Source organism: Macaca mulatta, chromosome 3 (genome assembly GCF_049350105.2).
Source record: "Macaca mulatta isolate MMU2019108-1 chromosome 3, T2T-MMU8v2.0, whole genome shotgun sequence".
Classification (NCBI taxonomy): Eukaryota; Metazoa; Chordata; class Mammalia; order Primates; family Cercopithecidae; genus Macaca; species Macaca mulatta.
The window spans coordinates 12700108-12726878 of NC_133408.1; the positions used below are offsets into that span (position 1 = coordinate 12700108).

At 46.8% G+C, this 26771-nt stretch overlaps 1 protein-coding gene across 1 annotated transcript in view; it reads right to left on the bottom strand.

Annotated features, from left to right (window-relative positions):
- Positions 1-26771, bottom strand: part of CLIC6 (chloride intracellular channel 6) — a 47226-nt gene that overhangs the window by 7387 nt on the left and 13068 nt on the right. Inside the window, exons 2-5 of the mRNA XM_001087698.5 lie at positions 3594-3703; positions 2892-3017; positions 2153-2259; positions 1414-1595 (exon numbers count right to left, since the gene is read on the bottom strand). Coding sequence (XP_001087698.3) covers positions 1414-1595; positions 2153-2259; positions 2892-3017; positions 3594-3703 — 525 coding nt within the window. The remainder of the gene's footprint in view (positions 1-1413; positions 1596-2152; positions 2260-2891; positions 3018-3593; positions 3704-26771) is intronic.

Sequence of the window (26771 nt, forward strand, 5' to 3'; positions counted from 1 at the left end):
TGAGAAACACCAACAGCTAGGAAGTCTGAGTGTGGGGATATCTGCTTGGAGCTCCAGGGGTCACTCTCGGAAGCAGTGGATCGGGGACTTACATTTCGTGTGTGTGTGTGTGTGTGTGTGTGTGTGTGTGTGTGTGTGTGTGTGTTTTGAGATGGAGTCTTGCTCTGTCGCCCAGGCTGGAGCTCAGTGGCGCGATCTCAGCTCACCACAACGTCTGTCTCCCAGGTTCCAGCAATTCTCCTGCCTCAGCCCCCCAGGTAGCTGGGAGTACAGGCGCCCACCAACACACCCGGCTAATTTTTTGTATTTTTAGTAGAGACGGGGTTTCACCGTGTTAGCCAAGATGGTCTCGATCTCCTGACCTCGTGATCTGCCCACCTTGGCCTCCCAAAGTGCTGGGATTACAGGCGTGAGCTGCCACGCCCGGTCTGGGGACTCACATTTCTAAAAAGCTCCCCAGACAGTTTGTATGCCTACTAACGTTGGAGAACCACTGGTCTGGGAGGTCTTTAAGCCCTAGTAATACATGACTCATGGCTCTTAAATCATGTTCAGCTACTATATGCGAAGGCAGGGCACCAAATATGGCAGAGACTCAGCCAAAAGCTGCCTGCTGCTCCCTGGATGTTAAGGGTCCATTTTTTTAAAATAAGTAAGTAATTAATAACCTAATTGTTTTTAGAGATGGGTCTTACTCTGTCGCCCAGGCCAGAGTGCAATGCCACCTCCTTAACTTGCTGCAGCCTCAAGTTCCTGGCTCAAGTGATCCTCCAGCCTCAGCCTCCCATGTAGCTGGGACTACAGGTACACGCCACCATGCCCGGCTAATTTTTTTAAAATTATTTTTTGTATAGATGGGGTCTCGCTATGTTGCCCAGGCTGGTCTTGAACTCCTGGCCTCTAGCGATCCTCCCACCTGAGCCTCCCAAATCATTGGGATTACAGGCCACTGCACCTGGCCAAGGGTCACTGTTAAGAGCTAACAGGACACTCCTCTGTCATGCCTAGAAAGGGCCATGTAGAGCCCTACAGTCACCAACAGTTGACCGAGTTCACATTTTAACAGCCTCAGATTCCACACGCCTCATCTCTAATTCTCAATTGCTAATGCCAGGTATAATCTATGAAATTCCTCAGGCTGCTTTCACATAACCTCTCTTTAGGCTGCATGAGTCAGGCTGAGAGAGAAGCAGAAGGTGGGGCCACGTTCCCAGGCACTTCCCGAGAACACCCGAAGCCCATCTTCTGTGTGTACAAAAGCTGGGGCTCGGCTGTCCTGAACAGAACTAGTGTTTTTAATCCAAGTGTCCACATTTCAGACTGTTTAAATGTCTGGCCCAAACACAAATAAAAACAAAATAAAACAAAGCCCAGTTCGTGTCCTCGGCACACATGTCAGGAGAGAAGACGAACCTTAATAATATGGAGCTTGGGTAAAAGGTTGCAGTCAGCCAGCGTCAGCTCGTCCCCATCCAGAAACTTCCTTCCAGAAACAGTGGCATCCTCCGTGCTGTAGGCATCTATTTCATCAGGCAGAGGGCTATTTAAGTAATTATCCAGTTTCCTCAGGGCCTTCAGCAGGTTCTTTTCATAAACTAAAACAGGAAGGCAAGAAATCACAAAGAGAGGTCTTGCAAGTGTGTGTCACTTTTCACCAGCTATGATGGAGTTTGCTTCCCTTCCTCGCTGAGACGTGGCCAACCAGCAATGGGTGCTGGGAAGGCAGGAGGTGGATGTAGAGTATCTGAAGAAAGAGCTCACTCCTCCCTGGAAAATCACACTGCTGCTGTCTACACAATATTGCTACTTCTAGAAGTCATTTATTTATTCAAAACTATTTATGGAAAGCCTGTGGGGAGGCGGGGACTGGCAGAAACATCATTGAACATGATTCCCATGGTGTGGCTGGAACACCTGGGTGGTGACTATTTTCCCTAAAAATGTCGTTTTCTGGGTTCCCAGCCTCAAAAGAAGCATTCCATCTCTTGAAGCCCACATGCAGATTCAAAGTTGGAGGAGCTTGTTCTGTATCTCCAGACTCACTTCTCTACCCACTGGGACATAGATGAGAATACCCCAGGAGCTCATGAGCTGCCGTGCTAAGGCTCAAGTCCGTGTTGAAACAGAAAACAGGAGGATGGGAGGTACTCACTCTCGTTTGCATCCTTCTTTGTGTTTTTTATAAACGCTGAGAATTTGGCGAACACGTCGTTTCCTGCCGAATTAGACTCGGGGTGCTGGGTCCCCAGCTTGGGATACCTTGAAAAGTTCAAGATTGGAGGATCACAGACAAGCGATGTTCTAGTTAAGACAATACTATACAATGGAGAAAAACAGCTTTCTCTGGGTATGAAAATGAAAAGCTTTCCTTCAATGTTTTCCTGACCCTTTTCCTCTCGAAAGTTGGGAAGTCACACCATCTAGGAGAATGGCACTGGACGGAGAGGTTTGGATTGTGGTTGTTGTTGATTCCTGGCAGTGGCCAGTCCTGGGACACAAGAACCTGCCTGACCTTGCTGGTCTCAGGTCCCTCCCTAGTAAAATGAACGGGATGGACTAGAAATAGCTCCCCTGAGGTCCAACAATCCATGATACTTCTTCCTAACACATACCCCATAGCTTCCAGCAGGGTGTCTAGGATACAGCCAACCACCCACCGTGGACCCATGTTCTCCCACTTCCTGCCATCAAACCCTGATTGCCAAGCTGCAGATGCAGCACAATGAAGCCCAGGCCCCCGAACTGTAATCTGGTTACACCAGGGGTATGATGAAGGAAGTGAGCTCCGTGGGCTGCAGAAAACCACACACACACTGCCCAGAGCTGTGGAATTGACCACTAGTGGGGGAAAGTGACAATCAAGTTACGAACACCAGTTTTCTGAGGCCTACCTCGGGGGAGCTAATTTCTCCTCTAAGAACTCCTCGATCTTATTCACATCCGTCTTGACTTCACCATCAAAAGTCATAAAAGGAGGGTTTGTTCCGGGAGCCAGGTTCTGCAGGTCTGCGGGTTTCCTAGGTGGGAGGAAACAGCAGTGTTTATGGGCCGCCGGGAGAATCTGGACTCATTTCCAGGGCTTAGCCGTGTCCTCCCCAGTTTAAGAGAAGCAGCTCTTGAGAACTGCAAAGTAGAGGGTGTGTTTACGAAAATTTCTTGCTGGCGATGAAAGTAAAGGCATTCATTAACAAATGATGGGCTTGTTGATGTGCCCCTTTGTGAATACGGAGCACAAAGGGGCACATCAACAAACGGAGGTGAAAAAGTTAATTCTCTGCACTGTCACCAGCTCAGACAGGCTTGGGAGAGTCACAGCTGACCAGCAACCGGGGGAATAAGTTCTTCACGGCAACCCCAACTCCTACTCCTTCCTGACTCCAGCCCAGCCGACCCTGTCATGACTCTGTTTGGCCCAAACATGGGCTTCAGTTCAGACTCCAACTGAAGATGGACGTGCCCATGCAGCACCGTGGGCCTTAGGTCTCAGAGAGAGAGAGAGAGAGAGAGAGAGAGAGAGAGAGAGAAAGTGTGTGTGTGTGTGTGTGTAGGGAACTAGGTACAGTTATTTCAGTAAGGCAGACGCCTTCTCTTACCTTTTCAGGTCCACTGTGGTCACGTTAAATATAACGCCTTTCAGCCAGAGAATCATGAAGAGACGCTGAGAAAATGGGCAATTTCCGATACTCTCACCATCATAACCAGCCTACAAGTGGAGAAGGAGATTTCCATCTGAGCCAGTCTCACAATTATACATGCCGACACCACAACGTGCACATGCAAAATCATTGCAGGTTGATGTGAATGATCATGACACTGTGAATATCCTCCTGAGGCCATTTACCAGCCTCAACGTGGAGTTGGCGGTGGATGTAGGGGATGGGGGAGAGGACACCACACACACACATGCACACACACAACCCACACACACGCAAGCACACACGCATGCACACACGCACACACGTGTGCACACACAAGGATGCACACACACGTACATACATGCACACGCACGCACACACATGCACACGCATGGATGCACATGCACGCACACACACCACACACGCACACACACGTGCACACACATGCACACACCCACGCACACATGCACACACATGCACGCACACGCACGCACATGCACGCACACGCACGCACACAATGCACACACACACATATGCACATGTACACGTATGCACTGCACTGAGCATTTTCTTTCTTCTTCCCCACCACCTCACCACTTCCTGCCACACTGGGCCTCTGAGCTGAGGAGCAGCAGTAGGAACTCCCTTCATCACCAAAGGTGAAAAAGAAAGACACGCCCTTTCCCTCCCTCTATCTCTCCATCCTCTCCAAGGATCAAATATTCTCAGCAGCTTTGGTATAATACTAAAACCTGGAAACAACCCAGATGCTATCAAGAGTAGAATATGTGTATCAGTTTAGTATATCCATGCCTTGAGATACTACAGCACAATGGAAAAGAATTAGCTATTATACAAGCAACAGTGCATCTCACACACATAATGTTGAGAGAAAGACACCAGACTCAAAAGCGTCCTGCATGATTCAGGCTAGGTAAAGGTCAAACTTGTCTACGATGGTGGAAGTTAGAACAGCAGATGTCCCTGGAAGACACTATTGTCTCGGAAAGACAGAAGGAAAAAGCCTTCTGGGTGGTGGCAATGTTGTTCTACGTCTTGATCTGTATGGTGGCTACGTGGGTGTATTTGATTGATAAAAGTCCTAAGATTTGGGTGCTTTACTGAATATAAGTGATATGGTTTGTATATTTGTGCCAGCCCCAATCTCATGTTGAATTGTAATCCCCAGTATTGGAGGTAGGGCCTGGCAGGAGGTGACTGAGTCGGGGGCATGGATTTCTCATGAACGGCTTAGAACCATCCCCTTGCTGTTGCCGTTTTGATAGTGAGTGAGTTCTTGCAAGACTGAGCTGTTTAAAAGCATGTGGCACTTCCCCCTCCCTTTTGCTCCTGCTCTGGCCATGTGATGTGTCTCCTCCCGCTTTGCCTTCCTCCAGGACTGTGAGCTTTGTGAGGCTGCCCCCAGAAGCTGAGCAGATGCCAGCACCAGGTTGCCTATAAAGCCTGCAGAATTTGAGCCAGCTGAACCTCTTTTCTTCATAAATTACCCAGTCTCACGTATCTTTATAGCAATGCGCAAACAGCTTAACGCAATAAGTTTTACCTAAATACAAAAGAAAAGAATGTTAACATGCTAATTTAAAAGATATACAGAGTTCGATTCAGTGGGTCCTGCTGCATGGGGCCCAGGAATGTGAATTTTTAACACGTTCCTCCAAAGTGACATAATGCCGGTGGTCAGAAACCATGCTGTGAGTTCAACCGTATTCCAGTCTTGGGCAAGAGATAAGGCTGGTGCCACCAGCAGTATTGTCAACGTGTAAGACAAAACGATGTGAACCTCCAATGAGAGGATCCGTTGATAAGAAGACTTGCAGGCCTTTCCAGGTGATAAATACAGCTCCATAAACACAGAGTTAACAGACGACCTTACTGCATATGAAGGGGCACCAATAGACCCAGATTACTGAATTCAGAGTCCCTAAGCTCTGGGCCTGTGCGTCACATCCCCTCCAACTCTCCCCTCCCCAAGCCAGCATTCATTTCCTCTCTGCCTATTAGAGGGGAGGGTCTGAGAATCTCCCCAGGGGCCTTGAAGTTGCTGGGAACCTGAAGGGTGGAAGGTGGACAGTTATGACACATACATCCAAGTGGTCACAACGACTCCCTGCAGATGGGCCCTGAAAAGCACCTGCTTGTCCACCTGAGGCTGTTCCCCACCTTGGGGTCCCACCACCCTATGGCCATGTTGAAGGCCACCCCCATGTCCTCCTCACTCCCTGTTCTGGAGCAAGGGGAAGTGCAGAGCTGAATTAGAGAAAACTCCCAGTGGCTGATGACCTGGGAACCCTCTTAAATCGTGGGACTTTCTTAACTAGTGCAGGTTTGAGCACAGTCAAGCCAAGCAAAGGCGGAGCAGGGAGACGAAAGCTCAAGGACACATGTTTTGGCCAGTCCCGACTTGCTCTGTAGCTTGTAAACCTCTTATTTTTATAGTAGTTACACGAAGCACAGCAAAGTCTAAAATAAGTTCTGCAAAGTAGGGCAACTGTGTGAGTTTTTTCTCCCATCTCTCTAACCTTTGGAATCCTCTTATAACTCACTGTGTATGTGGCGAATCTCTCCTGAGGGTGTGTGTCCCATTCCAGTGAAGGGCATCTTGTTCAAGCTCCCTTCGACAAAGCTCTGCCTCAGAATGGGCCCGTCTTGCAGTGGCCTCTTTTCACCGTGGCATCTGCAGGATGATTATATCGCACGGGGCTCTCCGCCTGCTCGGTCTCTGGTCTCAAACTCAAGTCAGTGATTTCCCTTGAAATTGTTATTCTTGCTATTTCCTGAACCCTGGCAGGCACTTCTTTAGGGGGAATAAAGCCGGTAGGAGCAATAAATTTTTCAAAAAATAAAAACCGCCTTCGTCATCCAACTCAGTAAAAAGTTGAACTTCTTAACAGGCCCCTTCTTGGATCTGCCACTGGGACGGAACATCTGGCCAGAAAGAGGATGGGACAATATCTGTTCGGCCACAGCTTAAGACATGGAAGAAAGTTGCAATTACACATTTCCCCCTTTGGGGCCTTAAAACTGAATTTTCCCGACCCAACATGGCTAGTGAACCGAAGGCTGTTAGGCATTTTAGAATTAGCCGGCAGCGGTGACTGCCAATGAAACAGAATTTACATATCCAGTGTTGCCTCATCGCAAATTGCTCTAAAAAATTCCTTTCTGTCTCAGTCTGTTGTAAATGAGGGGGTTACGGGAACATGGTGGGAGTGACTGGGATGCCTTGCTGCCTAATTTTATTACTTTAATGTGCTTCAGTGCCTGGATGTGCCAGCAAAAATAAAGGCGAAGATATGCCATCTCCATTGCCCATTATTGAGCAATAATGGGAGAGGATGGCCTTGGTCATATTCATTAGCCAGACAAGATGATGGGATAAAGACATACATTCCGAGGGAATAACTGACACTGTCGCCATAATTGGGACATTTTATCACACACAGTTTTCTTTTCCCCCAGCGCTGATAATTCTCTCAGGCTAAGTGCACTCTGGGCTAAAATTTCTCAGCAGGATTCTCAGCTTACGAAGGAAATTTTTGTACATACACATTTCTGATCAAATCAAATTAAGCAGATTGAGAACGTAGAGTGTTTTTTGTTTCCAGCAAAGACTTAGGTGCTTGGATAACCCAGAATTGCATGTTTGCCTTTCAAATTCAACTTTGTTGAGTTCCTCAACAAAGGTAATTCTCAAAAGGTAATTCTCAAAAGAAAGAAACGGTGCCTCCAATGCCTCTGATGCCACATTCCGAGAAATTCTGTTGGCCTGGGATACCAGCCTCAGCATCTGAGAACCTGGGGACTCTGCTGGGTCCTGACCTTGTGAACCTCCCTGTCCCAGGGCTCCCCACCAAGGCCTGAGTTGTGCGGGTCCAAATGGCACCACAAGGTCACCAGTTCCTCCTCACCACACGCCCTCTCTAAATTACAGACTCCCTTGTTGGCTCCTTTCATACTTACTCCACCCAAATTTAAATAAAAGGCCTTTTTCTTAATTCCCTCTTTTTGTTCAGGCAAATGGCCTCTTACATGTACAGGGCGCCACCCACACAGCCACCTTCCACTAGAAGATACCTGCCCCGCCGCTGCCTTCCAAGGACCAAACAAACGCCTGCTATCCTGGCATAGACCTGACGGGGCGATGACTCCCCAAGACATTCTTGGCTGCTTCTCAGCACCCCACACTCTCCTTCTCACCAGAGCAGGCCACCTCCTCTCACCTTCTTGATTCTACCATCTTTCTAGAAAATTCTGTGTGGGTTTACATGGTAAACACATTTCATCAAGTAAGCACTTTTCTGTACTCTGCCCAAATATAATGAAAAACAATTTGGAAGCAGTGGAGAGAAGATAAACAAAGAGGCCACAAAGCAGTAATATTTTAATTGGTTATTTTCTGATAACTGGTTTTCAACCAAGGAGGCAGGACAAGCATCCTGTGTGCAAGGAAGGATGCTGGTCCCTGCAGAAAACCGGGAGAAAGATGTGGTGTCTGGTGGAGGGATCTGGGAGCAAGCAGCTGATTTGGATCCATCGCAGGATGTGGAGAGTGAGTGAGTGATAATGGGCCGCTCCGTTCCAGCATGCCAGGGGGACTTCAGGCTGAATAAAAACAGTAGGTGACCAGAGGAGGCCAGAGTCAGAGACAGAGTGAGGTGTGGGAGGCCAGAGAGTCGTCCTCAGAGGGGAACAAAGGGGCCAGAAGCTCTCTCTGTTGGCAGCTGAACCAAACTGACGAAAAGCCAGAGAGAAAGAGTTAAGGCAGATCAGACGGGAGGTGACTCCCTCCTCCCAGTCCCACCCACACACTTCCCTGAATCCCTTCCCGGTCCTTTGCTGGATGCCCAGTGGCCTCACACGCTTTGAACACTGGCAGTCAAACATGTACTTCGTGGCCAAGCAGGAAGATCTTGGCCTTCAAGCCACACAGCCAGCCCTCCCCACCTCCCCTGCGCCTGTCCTGCCCACGGAGGCTGGGTGTCAGTCGCTGAAGCACAGGAAACTTCACTGCATGTACAACTGACGCTTGGGGGTTGACGTATGGGATTGATGAACACCCCTCGTGGAATGTGTGAGTTGTAAACTCAACCCGGGAGAGCCTGAGGGATATTACCATCGGCATCTGGCTTGTGGAATGGTGGGTGCTTGTGAAAGGGACACGCAGGAGCCCTGGCTGCTCGCCACGCCCCCAGCCTGCACCCCCACACCCCTGCATGGAGGCCTGACATTTGGATCAAGACAGGAACCAGAGATTGTCCCATTCCCTGCAGATGGTCTTGGGACATGGGCAGGGTTCAGCCCTATTGGGTCTTCTATTGCTTCCACGAGGAAAGAGGTGGGGGAGCTGGGGTCTCTCTGCCCCTTTCTCTGGGGGTGTCTGGAGTCAGCAGCCCCTCATCTTTGGTCATCAGGGTGTTCCTAGTGCACAGGAAATGCTCACAAAATGACAGGGGCCTGAATCCAGTGGCTCCCATGCGCCTGGGGCCAGGTCCCCCATAGAAAGTGCCTCACAGCTCCTCCCTGCTCATTCTTTCCTGGGCCAAAGTCCATGAACTTTTTCCCTTCCAGAAGTTCATAAATTCTCACTACTAAGAGATCACCCACTGAGAGTCATATCTATGGGAGGAGGAGAAGGGGAGGTGGGAGAGAAAGTGAGAGGGCCTGAGTCACCCACAGCAAGTCCACCAGGCTGCCTTCTGTGCCCAGCTCCCAGTCTGATGGTTATCACTTAAAATGCAATATTTAAATTGAACTGGGACCTCTTGATTTTGAATAGCTCTGTAAATTAAAAAAAAATATGAGACTCTCCATTTGCCTGATGAGTTGAAATTTCCCTTTTCAGGCAACATCAGGTTTCTCCAAGGCAACATGGTGGACGGGAGTGGGTGTTGGCATTGGAGCCAGGGAGAGCCGTGTGAACCTCGGCCCCCCACTTACTAATTGTGTGGCTTCAGGCGATTCATTTGTTCTCCCTGAGCCTCAGTTTCTCCCTTTTTAAAAAAAAAAATAGGGATACATGCACCTACATCATGCAAGATCTGTGTGTGATACACTGGAATACCTGGGCACCCAATAAAGGTAGCTATTGTTGTCATTATCATCATCAACATCATCATCATTACTCTCCCAAACTTGAACACACCAGAGCAGACAATTATGGAGTGCAGGGTACCTTTTAACAAGCCTCAATTAGTGAGATTTTTATGCCAAATTGCGCAGTCCTTGAAGAACCACTGATTTTTTTTTCTTCTAAAGTAACACATCCTATACCTACTCCAAGTGAAAATTAGGAACTTAAGTCCCTTTCTAACTTGCAAAGCATACAGATCTTCAGCCAGGAGACAAAAAGGCAAAAATCCCTGGCCAGTATTCGTGTCTGGGAGCCAGACAAACCTCTTGTAAAAGGTCTAGAGAAGGGCACACCTGGACGGTTGAGCACACCTTGACCCATGGCAGAGTGGGCAAGCTCCCAGAGAACTGCTTCCTTTTCCAGAAATGATACCACAGTCCTCTGTAGCGGTGAAAAGGCTCACACCACTGTCTTCTGTAGCGGTGAAAAGACTCACACCACTGTCCTCTGTAGCGGTGAAAAGGCTCACACCACTGTCCTCTGTAGCGGTGAAAAGACTCACACCACTGTCCTCTGTAGCGGTGAAAAGGCTCACACCACTGTCCTCTGTAGCGGTGAAAAGACTCAAACCACTGTCCTCTGTAGCGGTGAAAAGACTCAAACCACTGTCCTCTGTAGCGGTGAAAAGACTCAAACCACAGTCCTCTGTAGCGGTGAAAAGACTCACACCACTGTCCTCTGTAGCGGTGAAAAGGCTCACACCACTGTCCTCTGTAGTGGTGAAAAGACTCACACCACAGTCCTCTGTAGCGGTTAAAGGCTCACACCACAGTCATCTGTAGCGGTGAAAAGGCTCACACCACAGTCATCTGTAGCGGTGAAAAGGCTAAGGTTTTTTCTGACTTTTGGGGTGACAAAAGCCTGAGCAGTGGGTGGCTGACTTTTTTCTACCACCCCCTCGAAGAGAGGGAATTCCATGGAATGGGAGGAGAACACAGCCGCTCCCCATCACAACTTGAAGTTCAACACCATGGGAATGCAGAAGCACGTGAAGAAGGGTTATAAGGATACAGGAGTTCAAAAGAAATTATTTAGGCAGATAGTGAGGTAAGGAAGTCCTCACTAATGTTTTCCTTTTAATAAAAAGCAGCCTCTAAATCATTCCTTTCTTTCTTTTTTTAATTTTTTTTTTTTTTTTGAGACATAGTCTCACTGTGTCACCCAGGCTGGAGTGCAGTGGTGCAATCTCAGCTCACTGCAAGCTCCGCCTCCCGGGTTCACGCCATTCTCCTGCCTTAGCCTCCCGAGTAGCTGGGACCACAGGCGCCCGCCACTACACCTGGCTAATTTTTTGTATTTTTAGTAAAGACAGAGTTTCACTGTGTTAGCCAGGATGGTCTCAATCTCCTGACCTCGTGATCTGCCCTCCTCAGCCTCCCAAAGTGCTGGGATTACAGGTGTGAGCCACCACGCCCGGCCTAAACCTCCATCCTTAACCTCACTTCACATGTGTCTGTGTCCTTGATTTCCTTGACATGAGGCAAAGAACCTCAGGTATCACCCCAGATGAACGATGCCGCTTCAATAACAAGATGCAGGAGGAACATACTAGCCCATTCAGTTGCAGAACAGGAATTAAGGAAAATATCCTTCAAAAAGCAACAATTTCTAAGGTGACTTTAAAAACAGATAATAGGCCTGGTGCGGTGGCTCACACCTGTAATCCCAGCACTTTGGGGAGGCCGAGGTGGACAGATTGCTTGAGCTCAAGAGTTCAAGACCAGCCTGAGTAACATGGTGAAACCCTGTCTCTACCAAAAACTAAAAAAAAAAAACAAATAGCCAGATATGGTGGCATGTGCCTGTAGTCCCAGCTCCTTATGGAGCTGAGGTGGGAGAATCGCCTGAGCCCAGGAGGTCGAAGCTACAGTGAGCCGAGATTTCCCCACTGCACTCCAGCCTGGGTGTCAGAGGGAGACCCTGTCTCAAAAACAAAACAAAACGTTGGCCGGGTGCGGTGGCTCACGCCTGTAATCCCAGCACTTTGGGAGGCCGAGGCGGGTGGATCACAAGGTCAGGAGATCGAGACCACCACAGAGAAACCCTGTCTCTACTAAAAATACAAAAAATTAGCCGGGTGCAGTGGCAGGCGCCTGTAGTCCCAGCTACTCAGGAGGCTGAGGCAGGAGAATGGCGTGAACCCGGAAGGCAGAGCTTGCAGTGAGCCGAGATTGCGCCACTGCACTCCAGCCTGGGGGACAGAGCGAGACTCTGTCTCAAAAAAAACAAAAAAACAAAAAAACAACAAAAAAAAACACGTCACCACTACCATTCATTGACTACCTACTCTGACGTCAGGTAAAGTTCTAAATCATTTATGGATGTCGTTGAATTTAATCCTCTCAAAATCGTGTAAGACATATCCTATTATTCCTCCCGTTTTATAAACAAGGAAACTGAACTTCAGAGATGCTAAATAAGCTGGCCAAAGATGCAGATAGATTTCAAAGAATAAAGTGCACTGTCTCCCTCTCCTCTCTCCATTCGGTGGCCCCAGTGTCTTTCCTGGTGCCCAAGATGGAAACTGGACACTTCCCTACCCTCTACCTGACCATCAGTCTCTCGCCCAGCACAGCATTTCTGCTTTTGGAGCCGCTCTTGCCGGGTCTCAGAGCCTCGCGCCTGGGGTGTCTCTCTGGCTGGAATTCCTCACCCTCTGATCTTTCCCGTATCCTGGACAAGGTTAACCCTGATAAGATGCCATTCTGCTGGAATGTTATTAAAATGCAAATTGGAATCACAGTGCTCCCAGGCAGTGTGACCACTGGCAAGTCACCTGACCTTCTAGTGTCTGTCTGTCTTTATGTACAATGAAAGTATGATAGTGCCTACCTCTTAGTGCCGGATAAGAATTAAATGAGATGGTACACATACAATGCCTAGAACAATGCCTGACCCAACACTTAGGAACCTTGGATAATCTGCTCTCCTTCCTTCCTTCCGTCCTGCCTTCTGTCTGTCTTTCTCTTCCTTCCTTCCTTCCTCTTTTCTTCCTTCCTCCCTTCTTTCTCTTTCCTTTCTTCCCTCCTTTCTTTCTTCCTTCCACCCCTTTCCTTTCCTTCCTTCCTTCCTCCCTTCTGTCTTTCTCTTTCCTTTCTTCTTTCCTTTCCTTTCTTCCTTCCATCCCTTTCCCTTCTCCTTCCTTCCTTCCTTCCTTCCTTCCTTCCTTCCTTCCTTCCTTCCTTCTTTCCTTCTTTCCTTCCTTCCTTCCTTCCTCCTTCATTCCTTTTGTCTCTTTCCTTCCTTCCTTCCTTCTGTCCCTCCTTCCTTCCTTCCTTTAGCACCCAATTGGTTACATTCCTTCAGAGCAGGACAGTGTCAGCGTCCCTACAGAACAAGTGCTAATGCCTCCTTGTGGCCTGGCCCATGTGAATTTTCTTCCCATTCCCCATGGAAGCACAGGGCCAGGACCACGAAAGGTACCCCATGAAAACTCACATCATGGAGCAAATGACCGCCGTCCTCACAGGTCTATGAGACTCCTCATCACAGGCAGCTCCTACAGAGACAGTGAAACCCTGTCCTCACGGGCCTGTGAGAGTCCTCATCACAGTGAGCTCTTACACAGACAGTGAAACCCTGTCCTCACGGGCCTGTGAGATTCCTCATCACGGTGAACTCCTACAGAGACAGTGAAACCCTGTCTTCACAGGCTCGTGAGATTCCTCATCACAGGCAACTCCTATAAAGACAGAAAAACCCTGTCCTAACAGGTCTATGAGATTCCTTATCACAGGCAGCTCCTACAGAGATAGTAAAACCACTACTCCTGAAGGAGCGCCTCAGCAGGCCCCGCAGTTCTCCTGGCCTCAACTATCCCCAAATGTCTCCTCAGCCTGCCTGGCCGGGGCTCCTTTCCCCACCCACCCAAAATGACAATCACTGAGTGATCAACTCACCCTGGTTTGCCCAGGAGTGTCCTGATTTTAAAACTGAAAATCCCACCATCTCCCCCTAAGTCCTGGGCAAGCTGGGATTATTGTCTTCCCAGATAAAAGCCTTATTTTTAGATGGGGAAATACCACTGTTGATGTTTTCATCACCAAGAAGCAGGCCTTTGCTCCTCGCTAATGAAAACACCGGCATAGCTGCATCCATCAGAATCGATGGTTAACACTTTGGATGTTGAGAAGGTGAGACCCAAGATAGGGAAATACCAGCTGTTGGGAAGAGAAAGGAAGGGGAGGGGAGGGGACCAGATGAACAGGGCTGAGGTCTGTCAGTGTTCAGGGAGGAGATGGGAATTTAAGACAAGTTTAACAAACTCCCCAAGTCTATGGAGAACCAGCTAATAAGGGATGGCGTTTCCCCTCCTGGCTTTGGCCACCTTTGGAAAAGTCTGCTGCTCAGCTCAACTAGAGATGCAGTTAAAGTCAGTGGTATAGCTCAGGTGGCAAACCTACCCCAGAATTGTGACGGACACTCCAGACCAAAGGGCACCACCCAAATGGGTCAGACACCAGGCCCTCCTCATCTCTGAATCTCTAAATCACTCTCCACAAAGGCTGCAATTTCTCTTTGATCCCCTGTACTGTCCCTGGATTAAAGAGAAAAGCAGGACTCTCTGTCCAAGTCCAATCAGGAGACCCTGCAGGCATCCCCAACCCATCCACAGCTGGTAAGAAACAAGTGCCCCGTGTACCTGAATGGGTGCCGCATCCCAGGAATTTAGAGATCAAAAGATCAGTATCGATTCATACATGTCACCTTGGAACTTAGCCCCCAATTCTCATTCTAAAAGGGAGATACATAATTACATGCATTTCTCAAAATAATACACCTGAGGTCATAAGAAGATCGCAGATTCCAGTTCTGTCTTTTACAAATGTGATTATGAGCAAAATAATAATGGTCATGATGATAATGATAGCAACTAACACATATGGAGCATGTGCTCTGTACTACTCATGGTTCTGAGCACTGGTATCAGTTCAGATTTAATCCTAGCAACAACCCTATCAGATGTAGGTACTACCATTATCTCCATTTAAGAAAACCAACACACAGAGAGGTAGAGAAACTTGTCCAAGGTCACAAAGCAGGGTTTGAACCCAGGCAGTCAGCTGGGATCCATTCTCTCATTCCCACCCTGGACAAATGGAGGGGACCCCAGGGCCAGCAGGGTCCTTCCTCAGAGTGATGGGAGCTGGCTTGATTGTTTGCTTGTTTGTTTTACCCAGCTCTGCTCCGTAAGGTTTGGAATCCATGGTGATAAGAGAACAGAAGCAGGTGGAAAGTGCAGAGTACAAACAGTGGTTAGGACAGAAAATGGAGCTGGGTTGAGGCCATAAAACATGCATGCCCTGTGTGCTTGGGGCATTGGAGAGGAAACATTCGGCAGCCCTGGTGGACAACTTTGGTGGCCAGATAGGCCAGGGATCAGGGTGTCTCTAGTCATGCATACATATTCTGTCTCCTCTGAAGGAAACTTTTGCTACAACTCCAGACGACAATGGGTTTGATGTTGCATTCCCCCACATCAACACCTAGAGTGCAAAAGGTCCTTCTGCCTGATTAACGACAGGCCTCATCTTCCATTCTCATGCCCTTGGCCAACCTGGTGGGGCGGACATCCACCTGCAGAAACCAGGGAGTCCTGCAAAGCCTGCATCTGGGCAAACAATTCCGCCTTTTCTTCCAACACGGCAGGCAGGTCCATGAATCTCCTTGGCAAATTTCATCGAATCTGCTTTAATCCAGGTCATCACAGCCCCAGGTAGCATATTCCATGTTGTTTAGCCAAAATAATTTGGGTCTGGAATTTTTTAAGGCAGGTAAAACCAATTTCTGCCTTGGCCATAAATAGCTTTCAATAAAAGCACCCAGAGAGCATAGCACACTAGGTAAGGCCACTTCCTAACTTAGGAAAGGGACTTTTCAGACTTGCTCTTCTCATTTCAGAGTCTGAAAAGACACTGGTTAGGGTCAACAGGGCAATCCCCAAAGCAGCCAAGGAAATAACCACAAACTGACTTTCCAAATAGGTCAACCCTTGACCACACTCTCTCTGGCCATGGCCTGGAATGACCATCACAGAATGTGAGAGAATAAGCTCTGGGACATTTACTGGTGCAATAGGAAGAATAATGGTCCCTCAAAGATGTCCTAGTTCACAGCATCTGTGAATGCATTACCTTGCATGGCAAAAATGATTTTGCAAATGATATCAAGGTTATGGATTTTGAGATGGGGAGATTATCCTGGATTATTAGGTGAACCCAGTCTCATCACATGAGACCTTGAAAGTGAGAACCTTTCCCAGCTGTGGTCAGGAAAGGTTTGATTAGGGAAGAAGGGTTGGAGCAATGAAATATGGCTGGAGTAAAGATGGAGGATGGGGCCATGAGCCAAGACATGCAGGCAGCCTCTAGAAGCTGGGGAGGTGAGGACCTGGATTATCTCCTAGAGCCTCCAGAAAGAAATGCAGCCCTACTAGTGCCTTGATTTTAGTTCAGTGAGACCCATGTCAAGTTTCTGATCAACTTAACCTGGAGTTATTCGAAGCCACCAAGCTTGTGGTAATTTGTTATGGCAATGATAGGAAGTGAATACAGCTGGATTTCTGCATGGGAATCCTCAACTTTTCCCCAGGACAGTTCAGCAGGTCAACCACTAATCAACATGCAGAGGGAGGATACCCTGAAGCAGGTAGTACTTAGCCTATTTCAGAAACTTCCTGCATAGAGTCACTCTGCTCAGTTTCCAAAGACTTGCATGATGGCCATGGGTACCATGGAGAAAAAGTGAGAATCCCTGCACTGAACCTCTAACAACCAAGGTGTATTCGTCCATTCTCACATTGCTACAAAGAACTACCAGAGATGGGGTAATTTGTAAAGAAAGATGTTTAATTGGCTCATGACTCTGCAGCTGTACAGGAAGCATGGCTGGGGAGGCCTCAGGAAACTTACAATCATGGCGGAAGGTGAAGGGGAAGCAGGCATGTCCTACATGGCCGGAGAAGGAGGAAGAGAGCAAATGGGGAGGTGCCACACAGTTTTAAACAACCAGATCTCAGCCTGGGCAACATGGTGAAACCTTGTCTCTACAAAATTACAAACAAAAAATAGCCGGGCATGGTGGCACGCGCCTGTGGTCTCAGGTTCTTGGGAAGCTGAGACTGGAGGATTGCTTGAACCCAGGAGGTCAAGGCGGCAGTGAGCTGAGATCATACTGCTGCACTACTGCACTTCAGCCTGGGCAACAGATGAGACCCTGTCTCAAAAACGAAAAAAGGGAAACAAACAAACAAAAAAAGCAGATCCCGGCCGGGCGTGGTGGCTCACACCTATAATCCCAACACTTTGGGAGGCTGAGGCAGGCGGATCACAAGGTCAGGAGATCGAGACTATCCTGTCTAACATGGTGAAATGCCGTCTCTACTAAAAATACAAAAAAAATAAAAAAAGAAAGAAAAATTAGCCGGGCACCTATAGTCCCAGCTACTTGGGAGGCTGAGGCAGGAGAATGGCGTGAACCCAGGAGGTGGAGCTTGTAGTGCGCCTAGATCACGCCACTGCACTCCAGCCTGGGCGACAGAGCAAGACTCCGTCAAAAAAAAAAAAAAAAAAAAAAAAAAATCTCATGAGAACTCATTATGAAGAGAACAGCAAGGGGGAAGTTCTCACCATGATCCAGTCACCTGTCATCAGGCCCCTCCTCCAGCACACTGGGAATCACAATTCACCATCAGATTTGGGCAGGGACACAGATCCAAACCCTGTCACAAGGCAAGACCCCAACTCCTCTATGTCGACTTGTGAACTACAGTAACTGTTTCGACCTGAACTGTGGGGAGGTCTGCTTGTTCCTTCACATCACCTTTGTGGCCATAGCTTCTAAGGGACAAGTTCCAAATGGAACTTTCTATTTGGATTCACATGGTTATTTTTCGCCAATTTTTCAATTAGGCAAGAGTGATTTGAGGTCCCTCTAGCCAAAAATCTAACAGAGCACAGATCCGGCTCATCACCACAAGAAGATGAAGGGTCTACCCATGACATTTTGCCTTTTTAAATCTTGGTTCCTTACTATGGTTTTTAGAGCCTACCCTCAAACCTCAAGGTAGGGAAACAACTTCAGGAGGCCATTGGTGCCCCCTAGTGGTCAAAAGATGCACTCATTTATCACCTTCCCTTTTACTGTCCATCCCTAATTAGGTTTTGTGGGAAAATGTTACAAGTTAGTTTTTTAACCCCTCGGAGGGACTAACCATCTAGATTTCCCTGGGACTCAGTGATTCCCTGCTACACAGGATTTTCAGTTTTAAAACCAGGAAAGTCCTGGAAAAACTAGGACAAGCTGGTCTTTCTAACCCTGACAGACCTCCTAGACTTCACGGAAGAATTGCTGGAAGAAGGCAATGTCTTTTTGTCCAGGAACCTTAAACAGAATTAGGACCTGAACAGTGTGCTTTTAAAAATGCATCTTGATTTGAGGTCAGCAGCTAGATGGTGCATACTTCGCCTTATGTTAGGAAAACAGCAATTTAAGATTGGTAAATTATTTTTTGACTGTCATTAAAGAACAAGGGGTGGAGCTGGGGAGGAAGTCCAGTGGTGGGAGAGTAGGGTCACCCCATACGCTGGCAGAGCAGACCAAGAAAAAGAAATTCTAATTCTCTCTAAAAGTGTTCAGACTCAGCCTTCTCAATTGGTTCAGAATTCCCCAGCTCTTCTGCAAAGTTCTTTAGAAACGCGTAGCTCCCTGGAGGTGGGGGTCCGGGCAGGCACCTGCCTTCTCTTCATCTTTCCTTATAATGTTTGTAAGTTTTAAAGAGGCCAAAGGCTTAGAGCAACCTATTAACAAAGAAAAAAATCCAGTCCTTCAAACACACTCAGGTCAGTTTCAATGACCAATATATGAAAGTTCTCTGCAGCTGGGAGCTGGGAATTGTATAGTTCTTTTTGTTTACACTGAAACTAGTGAGTAAATAGAAATATCTTAAGGGTTCTTAAGGGAATTATTATGAGATCAGGTTTAGAGCCAGTATGGATTTTAGAATCCTTCCTTTTAAAAGACGCCAGAAATCAGAGACTTTACAGTCAGGTAGATAGCAAGTGATCATCTATGTGTCATGATTTGCGAGATCTGGGAGAATACACCAGTCTAAAAATGCCCCCACCAGCCTTTCATGAAAGCCTGAATCACAGAGGATTGTCTAGAAAAAAGCCACAGTCTGTCAAAGTACATATGTGGTTGTCTGCCCTCAAGCCAAACTAAAAGGGGACACAAGCTCCAGTGACCTCTAACCTCCCCATGAGTTGACACTCTCTGTCCATTTCCTTACACACAAAGTAAAGGTGTTTGTTTTCATAACTTTTCTATACCTTCTCATCGGTGACACCTTCCCAGAGGTGGCTGAAGAAGTGGCACAGCTAGATGAGCCTCTTGTCTTAATAAATTACATTTTGTAAAGACATGCTTGTCAGATCTCTTTCTAAAAAGTTTGAGGCAGTTTTGAGAAACTGTCTTAATTACTACAGCTGCTCATTGTTGCCATAAAGTATCCTAGTATTCAAATGTTAAAATTAAATTACCTGGAATACTGAAAAAATGGCAACCTAAGACACTAAGAAGATTTGGATTGCTAAATTAAAGTTATCAGTAGATCTCATTGAAAAGTTTTGCTTCATTTTAAAGGGCAAATAGAACAAGAGCCACCTCAATCAATTACGTCATCAGTTTCTCCTGCAGTTGCCTTCCTTAATGGAACAATTTCAACAGAAAAAGCAAACAAATAAACGGCTCTCAGCACAAACAAAATTGCTTGTAAAGGAGCGAGGCAATTGCACACTGTGCTGTAGGACCCAATGCCAGATCAACGGTAGAGTGGCATGGTACTTTTCATTTAAATGCAAATTTAGTAAACCTTGCCCTATCTCCTCATGTTTAAGAAACCTAATCTGTATCAACCTGCTAGTTTTCCCCCTGACACTCCCTTTTTTTTTTTCCTGGCCACAGTGATTTGAAGGAAAGCCTGTATTACTAAACCAAAACTACGGGTTTCACAAGCTTTACACTTAAGCCAGCCTGACATTTTGCATTGGTGAAAGGAGACAAAAGAATCAACCAGGAGTGCATAAAAATCATATTATGTATTAAATCGGAAAACTTGGCTTTAAGCTTCCAAAGCAGGAAAATCAGGGTCAGAATTAAAAAACAAAAAACAAAAAACAAAAAACTGTGATTTTCCTAAATGGAAAATCACAAAATTTTATTAGAACTGTTAATATGTTCAGAGGAGTGACTTTTCCAGTTTTAAGTGTTAGATTTCAGTTTTGCATTTCCTTGTAGCCTCTGAATCTTTACGAGTTAAAGGGTTCCTAGTTCACAAAAAATTGGTTTGCTAAACTTGAAAGTTCTTTGTCAGCAAGCAAAGACATACAATACCTCCCTGTAGAAGTTAGCAATTTAAAGAGAGAGCTTTAGGATACCTCAGACATTATGGAATTATCTGGAAACTTTACTTTCCCCCATTTTCCACTGTGAGTGACTACAACTACATTGTATGGCCTGGTTTGACCCACACAAGAGGAAGGCCATGGCCCAAGACCAAAGGGGATCAGCTGCTCTCCAAACAAGGAGAAACACCAGCCTGGCTGGCCAAGGCTAACACTCTGGGCTTTATTATAAAGAATTCTTTTCTGTGCCACATGTTTGTTTTATTTTTTGGGGGGTGGGGCATATATTATAACTCCCTTCCCACCCTCACCCTGGGGAAAAGAAAAGGAGGGGGCACCTATACTATTTCAGGATTCCCTAACCCTGACCCAGCCTGAAATCAGCTTCATGTAATTGTCCACAAACCAATTGAGGAGCAGATATTCAAAGTCTCCTGTTTTCAAAGGGGGCAGTTATGCTCAGGGACCAGGAAACCAATGTCCCTAACTGGTTGCAAATTATATGGTGAACACAGCAACCCAGTGTCAGGGTGACCAGTCACTTCATATGCCACATGCAGACAAACCCACCTACACCACACAAAGGAGAGGCTGAGATTTTCCAAATAAGTTCATGTGTCACCCCAAAATCCCATCTACGCAAGTTTGGTGACTTAAGATATTGCCATATTTCAGTCCTGTGTTAAGGGGTAAAGCAAAGTAAGTCTTTAGAAAACTGGAATTCGAAAAGGAGGCAGTAAGATGTTGTTCTCTACAGAGAATAACTTGCAAATATTTTACAATAAGGTGCCAGCAGGCAGTTAAACTGGAAAAGATATGTGCTTTGTATTTCGAGAAGAAAATGTCATGTGACGATAACCTAGCTGTGCTGTGGGGTGACAGCACTGGCCTACAGGCTGATCCTGCACACCTGAATATCCAGGCAGCACTGTGCCCTCACCTCCTCTGAGCTGTGAGCCGGACCAGAGAAAGACGCCCACTCACCCCACCCTCACCCATCAAGAGGTCTGTCGTTTGTCAGGGAATATACAAGGGTCTGGACATTCCTGCCGGAAGCTCCAAACAAGTTCCTGTGATCCAACTATGAGAAACAGACTCAGAAAATAAAGAGTCTTTTCCAAGAATAAAGAAGAAGAAACTTGTCTAGCCTCAAGACTAGAGAGCTACAGTCAGAATGGCTCCTAAAAGCAAACAAGAATCTGTTCAGATAAGATGGTGTGGAGCAAGAAGCATAATTTCACGCTGTGTTGGGGTGAATCAAAGATGATAAAGTGTTCAAGGAAGTATCAGAGAGCCAACAAAGACATGGAGTTGTCCAAAAGCTTCTGCCAAACCTAAGAAAGTGGATTGAAAAGAAAAATCTTCAGCAGCCGCAGTCCCCAGAGAAGGCCCCAGCTGGACGTTGCACAACGTCTCAGGGTGCATTTGTAGTCCAGTCTGCACTGGGGAGTTTAGCGCCCCTGGAGCTATGTCAAGCAGTACCAATGGACACCAAATCCATCCAGCCCCAGAAGGTTCTCAGGAAAAGAAGAAAAAGCTTCAAATCCCTTAACCAACCAAATGAGACACTTGTTAGAGCACCTTCCATATAAGAAAGTGAACTTGCAATGAGAATGAGCAGGACATAATAATAAACAATAATACCCCGAAAGGTAGTGAGATGCAAGGCAGGTGCTTTGAAACACAGACCGCAGAAGCCATCTCTGGTGTTGTTCTGAATGCACCTCCCAATTCCCAAAGGAAAAACATCATTCTTCATCCAAGTACCTTCGAACACCAGATCATCTGGCCTTCTCCGATGCCAACACGCACATGTGGGATTGTGCTGAGCAGTGACAACGTCTTCCTAAGAGTGGGTCTCACCACGACTGCTGGGGATGTGGAAAACCAAAGAGGAGGTGCAGTGCCCAGAAATCCATCTCCTTCTCTGCTCCACCCTCTCCCTGCATCTGGAACTGCAGTTCATGAGGCAGAAACAAGAGGGCTGTTGGCTTCAAAGATGCAGGTGTGCGCAGCGTCCTCCTCAGGCAAAGGAAGAATAAAGAAGGAGCCCTTCGCGCTCTCTCTGAAAAGCGAGACAGCTGGTTCACCTCATTCCCTCACCCCACACTGACAGCAGCTTCATAAAAGTGCCCTGAGAGATTAGAAAGGAAGATCCTGGCTGGACAAGTGGCTCACACCACCACACCTGACCTATTTCACAATTTCTAGAAGGGACTCGGACACCTTCGAAGGAGTCACAGAATACAAACAGGCTTCTTTGGGGGAAATTCTGACATTGCGGCCATCAGAATTTGCTACTTAGCTCAAATTTTGGAATTTCTGTCTCCCCTTAGAGACAAGTCAAGTCTCCCTTAGAGAAGGAGGAAAATTAGTCTCGTTGCATCCCAGTCCTGAGACCCACTGCTGAGGTCCGCTCAGTTGTCTCCCTGCACCCTCTGCCCAAGCCTTTCTCAGCTCAGCCACCTTCTCCCTTCTTCCTCTACAGTCTATATTAGCAAACTAGAGACCCTCGCTGGTCTTATCCCCCACCTCTTGGTTAGGTGCAGGATAGAGCCATCTGGGGTGGGGCAGGCATCAGGCCATCCTGCAATGAAAGGGGCAAGGGCACAGCAGATGGGGCACACGGGGCGTCTGTGCAGACCATCTGCAAGGCGTCTCCGCTTCTTAGCCTCTCTGCAAGGCCAGGGGAACACTAGCCACATAGGAGACCACCCGGGTGGCCCATTGTTCTTCGTCTTTTGTCTTCCCTCGCCTGCCCTCTAGTGGGGAGAAAAAAATAGCCAGCGAGGACAGCAACAGCCAACAAAATCCAGCCGCAGAAATAAGGCTCCTAGCGCAGTAAGAGTCAAACCAATAGTGGAGGACGGCGGGCGGGGAGGGGCTGGTCCTCTCTCTTGCCACACTGATGAGGAATGAGGGGAAAGAATATTGTGTCCCCTTGTTTTCACATCTTTGCTAGTATTGTCCATTGGTATTATACCAGTTCAACCCATGACACGAACAGCAGGCATCACACTTCTTGTAAGTCTATAAAGGAAACGTGTATCATCATTGCAGCAAGGCCTATTTTAGAAAAGAATTTTTTTTTGGAAATAAAAGTCCTCACTTTCTAGACTGACTTTGTTTTCATGCTCAACCAATCCTTCAAACCATACCCCAAGTGGAGCGGACAGCTCCACCCAGTGGTCATTGTCTGCAATTATCAGTAAAATTTGTCCAGATTCCTCGCTCCAGGCCATAAAAGGAGCTAGGTTTCCCTTAAAACAGACTTCTCACTCTTCATTAAAACTTAGAAATTAACTTTATTCACCCCTACATTTAGATGCTAAGAAATCTATTTTAGATCTTAACACTTTCAAACATAGGTCTAAATATTTCAAAAAAAACCCTACTAATCCTAAACATATTCCCAAGTATGTATAATATTTTTTCTTTTCAGCTGTTGTAACAATTAATTTATTATTCAATGGATTAAGTGGGTGACTACCCTTGACCCACATTGATTAATTACTGAACCACATCTCCTAGCTTTCAGTTCTAGCAAAAGGCTTAATTATGTTAGTGTTCATTGTAACAGCAGGTGGAATCAAGGCATAAGAAGTCCTTGAACAAACAAACTGGTATTTGCCATCTACTCTCATATATGAATTATGCTTTAAAAACTCCAGGGCTATTTTTAATCCATATTTAATAATATGGCCTGATACCAACTGAAGCTTTTACATGGAGATGAAAAGCTTATTTCCTTGTGAAATTCTCACAAGGAATTATTGCAACAAAGGAACATCTTGTTCTAGAAAGCCTGCTTAATAATGCAGCCTGTTTTTATATACCCTGGTGGTTTAGGTTCTTGAATGACAGAGTAGTCCAATCCCTACAGTGACTCAAAAGGGAAAAAATGCAGGCACCAAAAGGAACGACTGGCTGCGTGGAGCCTCCTTCCTTTCCTCTGATTGCCCCCTCCCCCTTGGAACTGCTTTCCACTGTTACTCCACACCTCCCATCCAGCCCTGTCTTTTCACCCACTCAGATTTCACTAGCTTGGAGGAGACATCAGTTATGGCATATCCCAGTCACCAATTGCCACTTAACAAATTACCCAAAATGTATTAGCCTATAGTACCTGGTTTATTGTACCTCATGATTTTGTGAGAGAAGGATTTGAGCGAGGTTTGCCTGGGCGATCCTTCTGTTCCGTGTGGCACTGACGAAGGTTACTCAGCAGTGTTCTGCTGGCAGATGGGCCGGTCTGAGGGGCCAAGACAGTTTCATACACATGCCCAGTGTGTTGTGGATGGTCTGGTCTGAGGGGGCCAAGACAGCTTCACACACATGCCCAGCATCTTGTAGAGATGGCTGGAAGGCTGGGCTCAGCTAGAATTGTCAAATGGAGCACCTACAGGTAGCCCCTCCAGCATGGTGACCTCAGGATGGTCAGTGAATAAGGCAGAAGCCACACAGTCTTGCATGACAAAAATCACCCAGCATCAGGTCCACTATATTCTACTGGTTACCAAGTAGTCACTAAGGTCAGGCCCAATTCAGAGGGAGGAGAATCAGACCTCACTTCTTAATAGGAGTATTAAAGAAATGGCAGCCATCTTTAATCCACCACCACACCATATGATTCCAGGCTGTGCCAAAATGCTCAAAGCATATGTTTTTGGTTTGGGGTTTTTGTTTTATTTTGTTTTGCTTTGTTTTGTTGTTTTGTTTGATATGGAGTCTCACTCTGTCACCTAGGCTGGAGTGCAGTGGCACCCAGGCAAACCTCGCTCAAATCCTCGCTCAGCTCACGGCTACCTCAGCCTCCTGGGTTCAAGAGATTCTCCTGCCTCAGCCTCCCAAGTAGCTGAGACTACAGGTGCCCGCCCCCATGCTCAGCTAATTTTTGTATTTTTAGTAGAGACAGGGTTTCACCATGTTAAGCAGGCTGGTCTTGAACTCCTGACCTCATGATCTGCCCACCTCGGCCTCCCAAAGTGCTGGCATTACAGGTGTGAGCCACTGTGCCTGGCCAAAGCATATGTTCTTAATTATATTAATAAATGCTTCGAGCATTTTAGTTATTTACTAACTTGAACTGGCTTAACCCATTTATGCCTGAGGTTGCAAATTTTTTGTGTGAAAAAGCAGACTTTGGCGATGACCTTGAGCAGTAGGATATAAATAGCTCCCACAAGCTTAGTGGTCCAGTAATGGAACACTAGGCATAAATGGGTTAAGAAAACCTCAGTAGTGTCTAAAAGCAATGGAGCTGTTGTTTTGTACTCAGCCGTGGGTGGTGCTACGTATGTGCAGGACTTCCCTTAGCAAGAGCCTCAATGCCTGGAGAGTGACAGATCATTCTTGCTTTATTGCTGTTATTTATGATTCAAATAATCATAATATATTAGTAAAAAGGGCAGCTAACAAAAAAAAAAAATGCCCCCCTCCATGTCCGATGTGTTCATGCCTCTGAGTTTCTTTAAGCGTTGGATTCTCTGTTTGGCGAGTTACACGACACAAAGAAGCCTCCGAGTGCAACCTAAAACTTCATCCAGTTTGATCATTTATGGGAAGAGAGTTGAAGGCATCCAATCCGGAGTTAAAACAGAGAGAACGAAGCTGGGGGGGAGAGTTAAGTCTTTCCGAGGTTCTTTGAACTCACCTCCAAGGCTCTGACACCAAAGGCACCAAAAAGGTGTTGATTTTTCTCATTTAGGGAGAAAGGGTGTCACTGGACCTCCAGACCAATAACACCTTTAGTTTGTGTGGCCTTCAAAGCAGATGATGGCTGTGATGTGCCCAGTGTCTTGGACAGGCCATTTGGCCTTCATGCTAAGTACCCCATTAGAGTATCATTGTGTATTCCAGCCAGGGAATAAAACAGTGTCCTCCCTGCTCTGATTCGTCATCCCCATGTCCCCAGGTGGCTAGAGGAGGACGAGGGTCACTGCTGGGGGAACTGCCGGAGTGCACATGAGCTTCCTCCTACTGGATTGCAGCATTCTACACCCCACCACCACCACCCCACCAAAGCTAGGAAAATAAAAGTATAAAGCCTGAACAATGGGTCCAGGCTTTCTTCTCTCTCAGCAGCCAGCCACCCTCCCCAGTGAAGAGTCTCCCTAGCCGGAAGGCAAAATCTAGGTTTATGGAAGAGGACCTGACTGCCTGGCTTCTCCAGGACAGTTCTGAACTCTCACACCTGGAAACCCAAAGGGTGCCATGGAACTGACAGCTACTTCATCAGCACTGTGGTGCCTCTCCTTTGTGAAAATAAGTGCTGCTCCTTAGAGATCAAGAAATAACTGCAGAAAGGAGACATGGAATGATCTAGGTCACACTTCCAGGTCCTCCTTGCTTGTGTACTACAATTACAGTGATTTATTTTCCTCTCTCTCATTTTGGCCTTCACTGACACTCCTCATTGTGATCTCCTGCCATAGAAAGAGAAGGAAGAAGATAATCTTTCACATGCCATAGCACTTTAATAGTTGTTGAGTTAGTGTGCTCAAAGTCAATGTCTGTAAACACAATCTGGCTGCTGAGACATCACTGGTTTAGGTGAAAAGAAGTTATGAGATAGTAGTATAA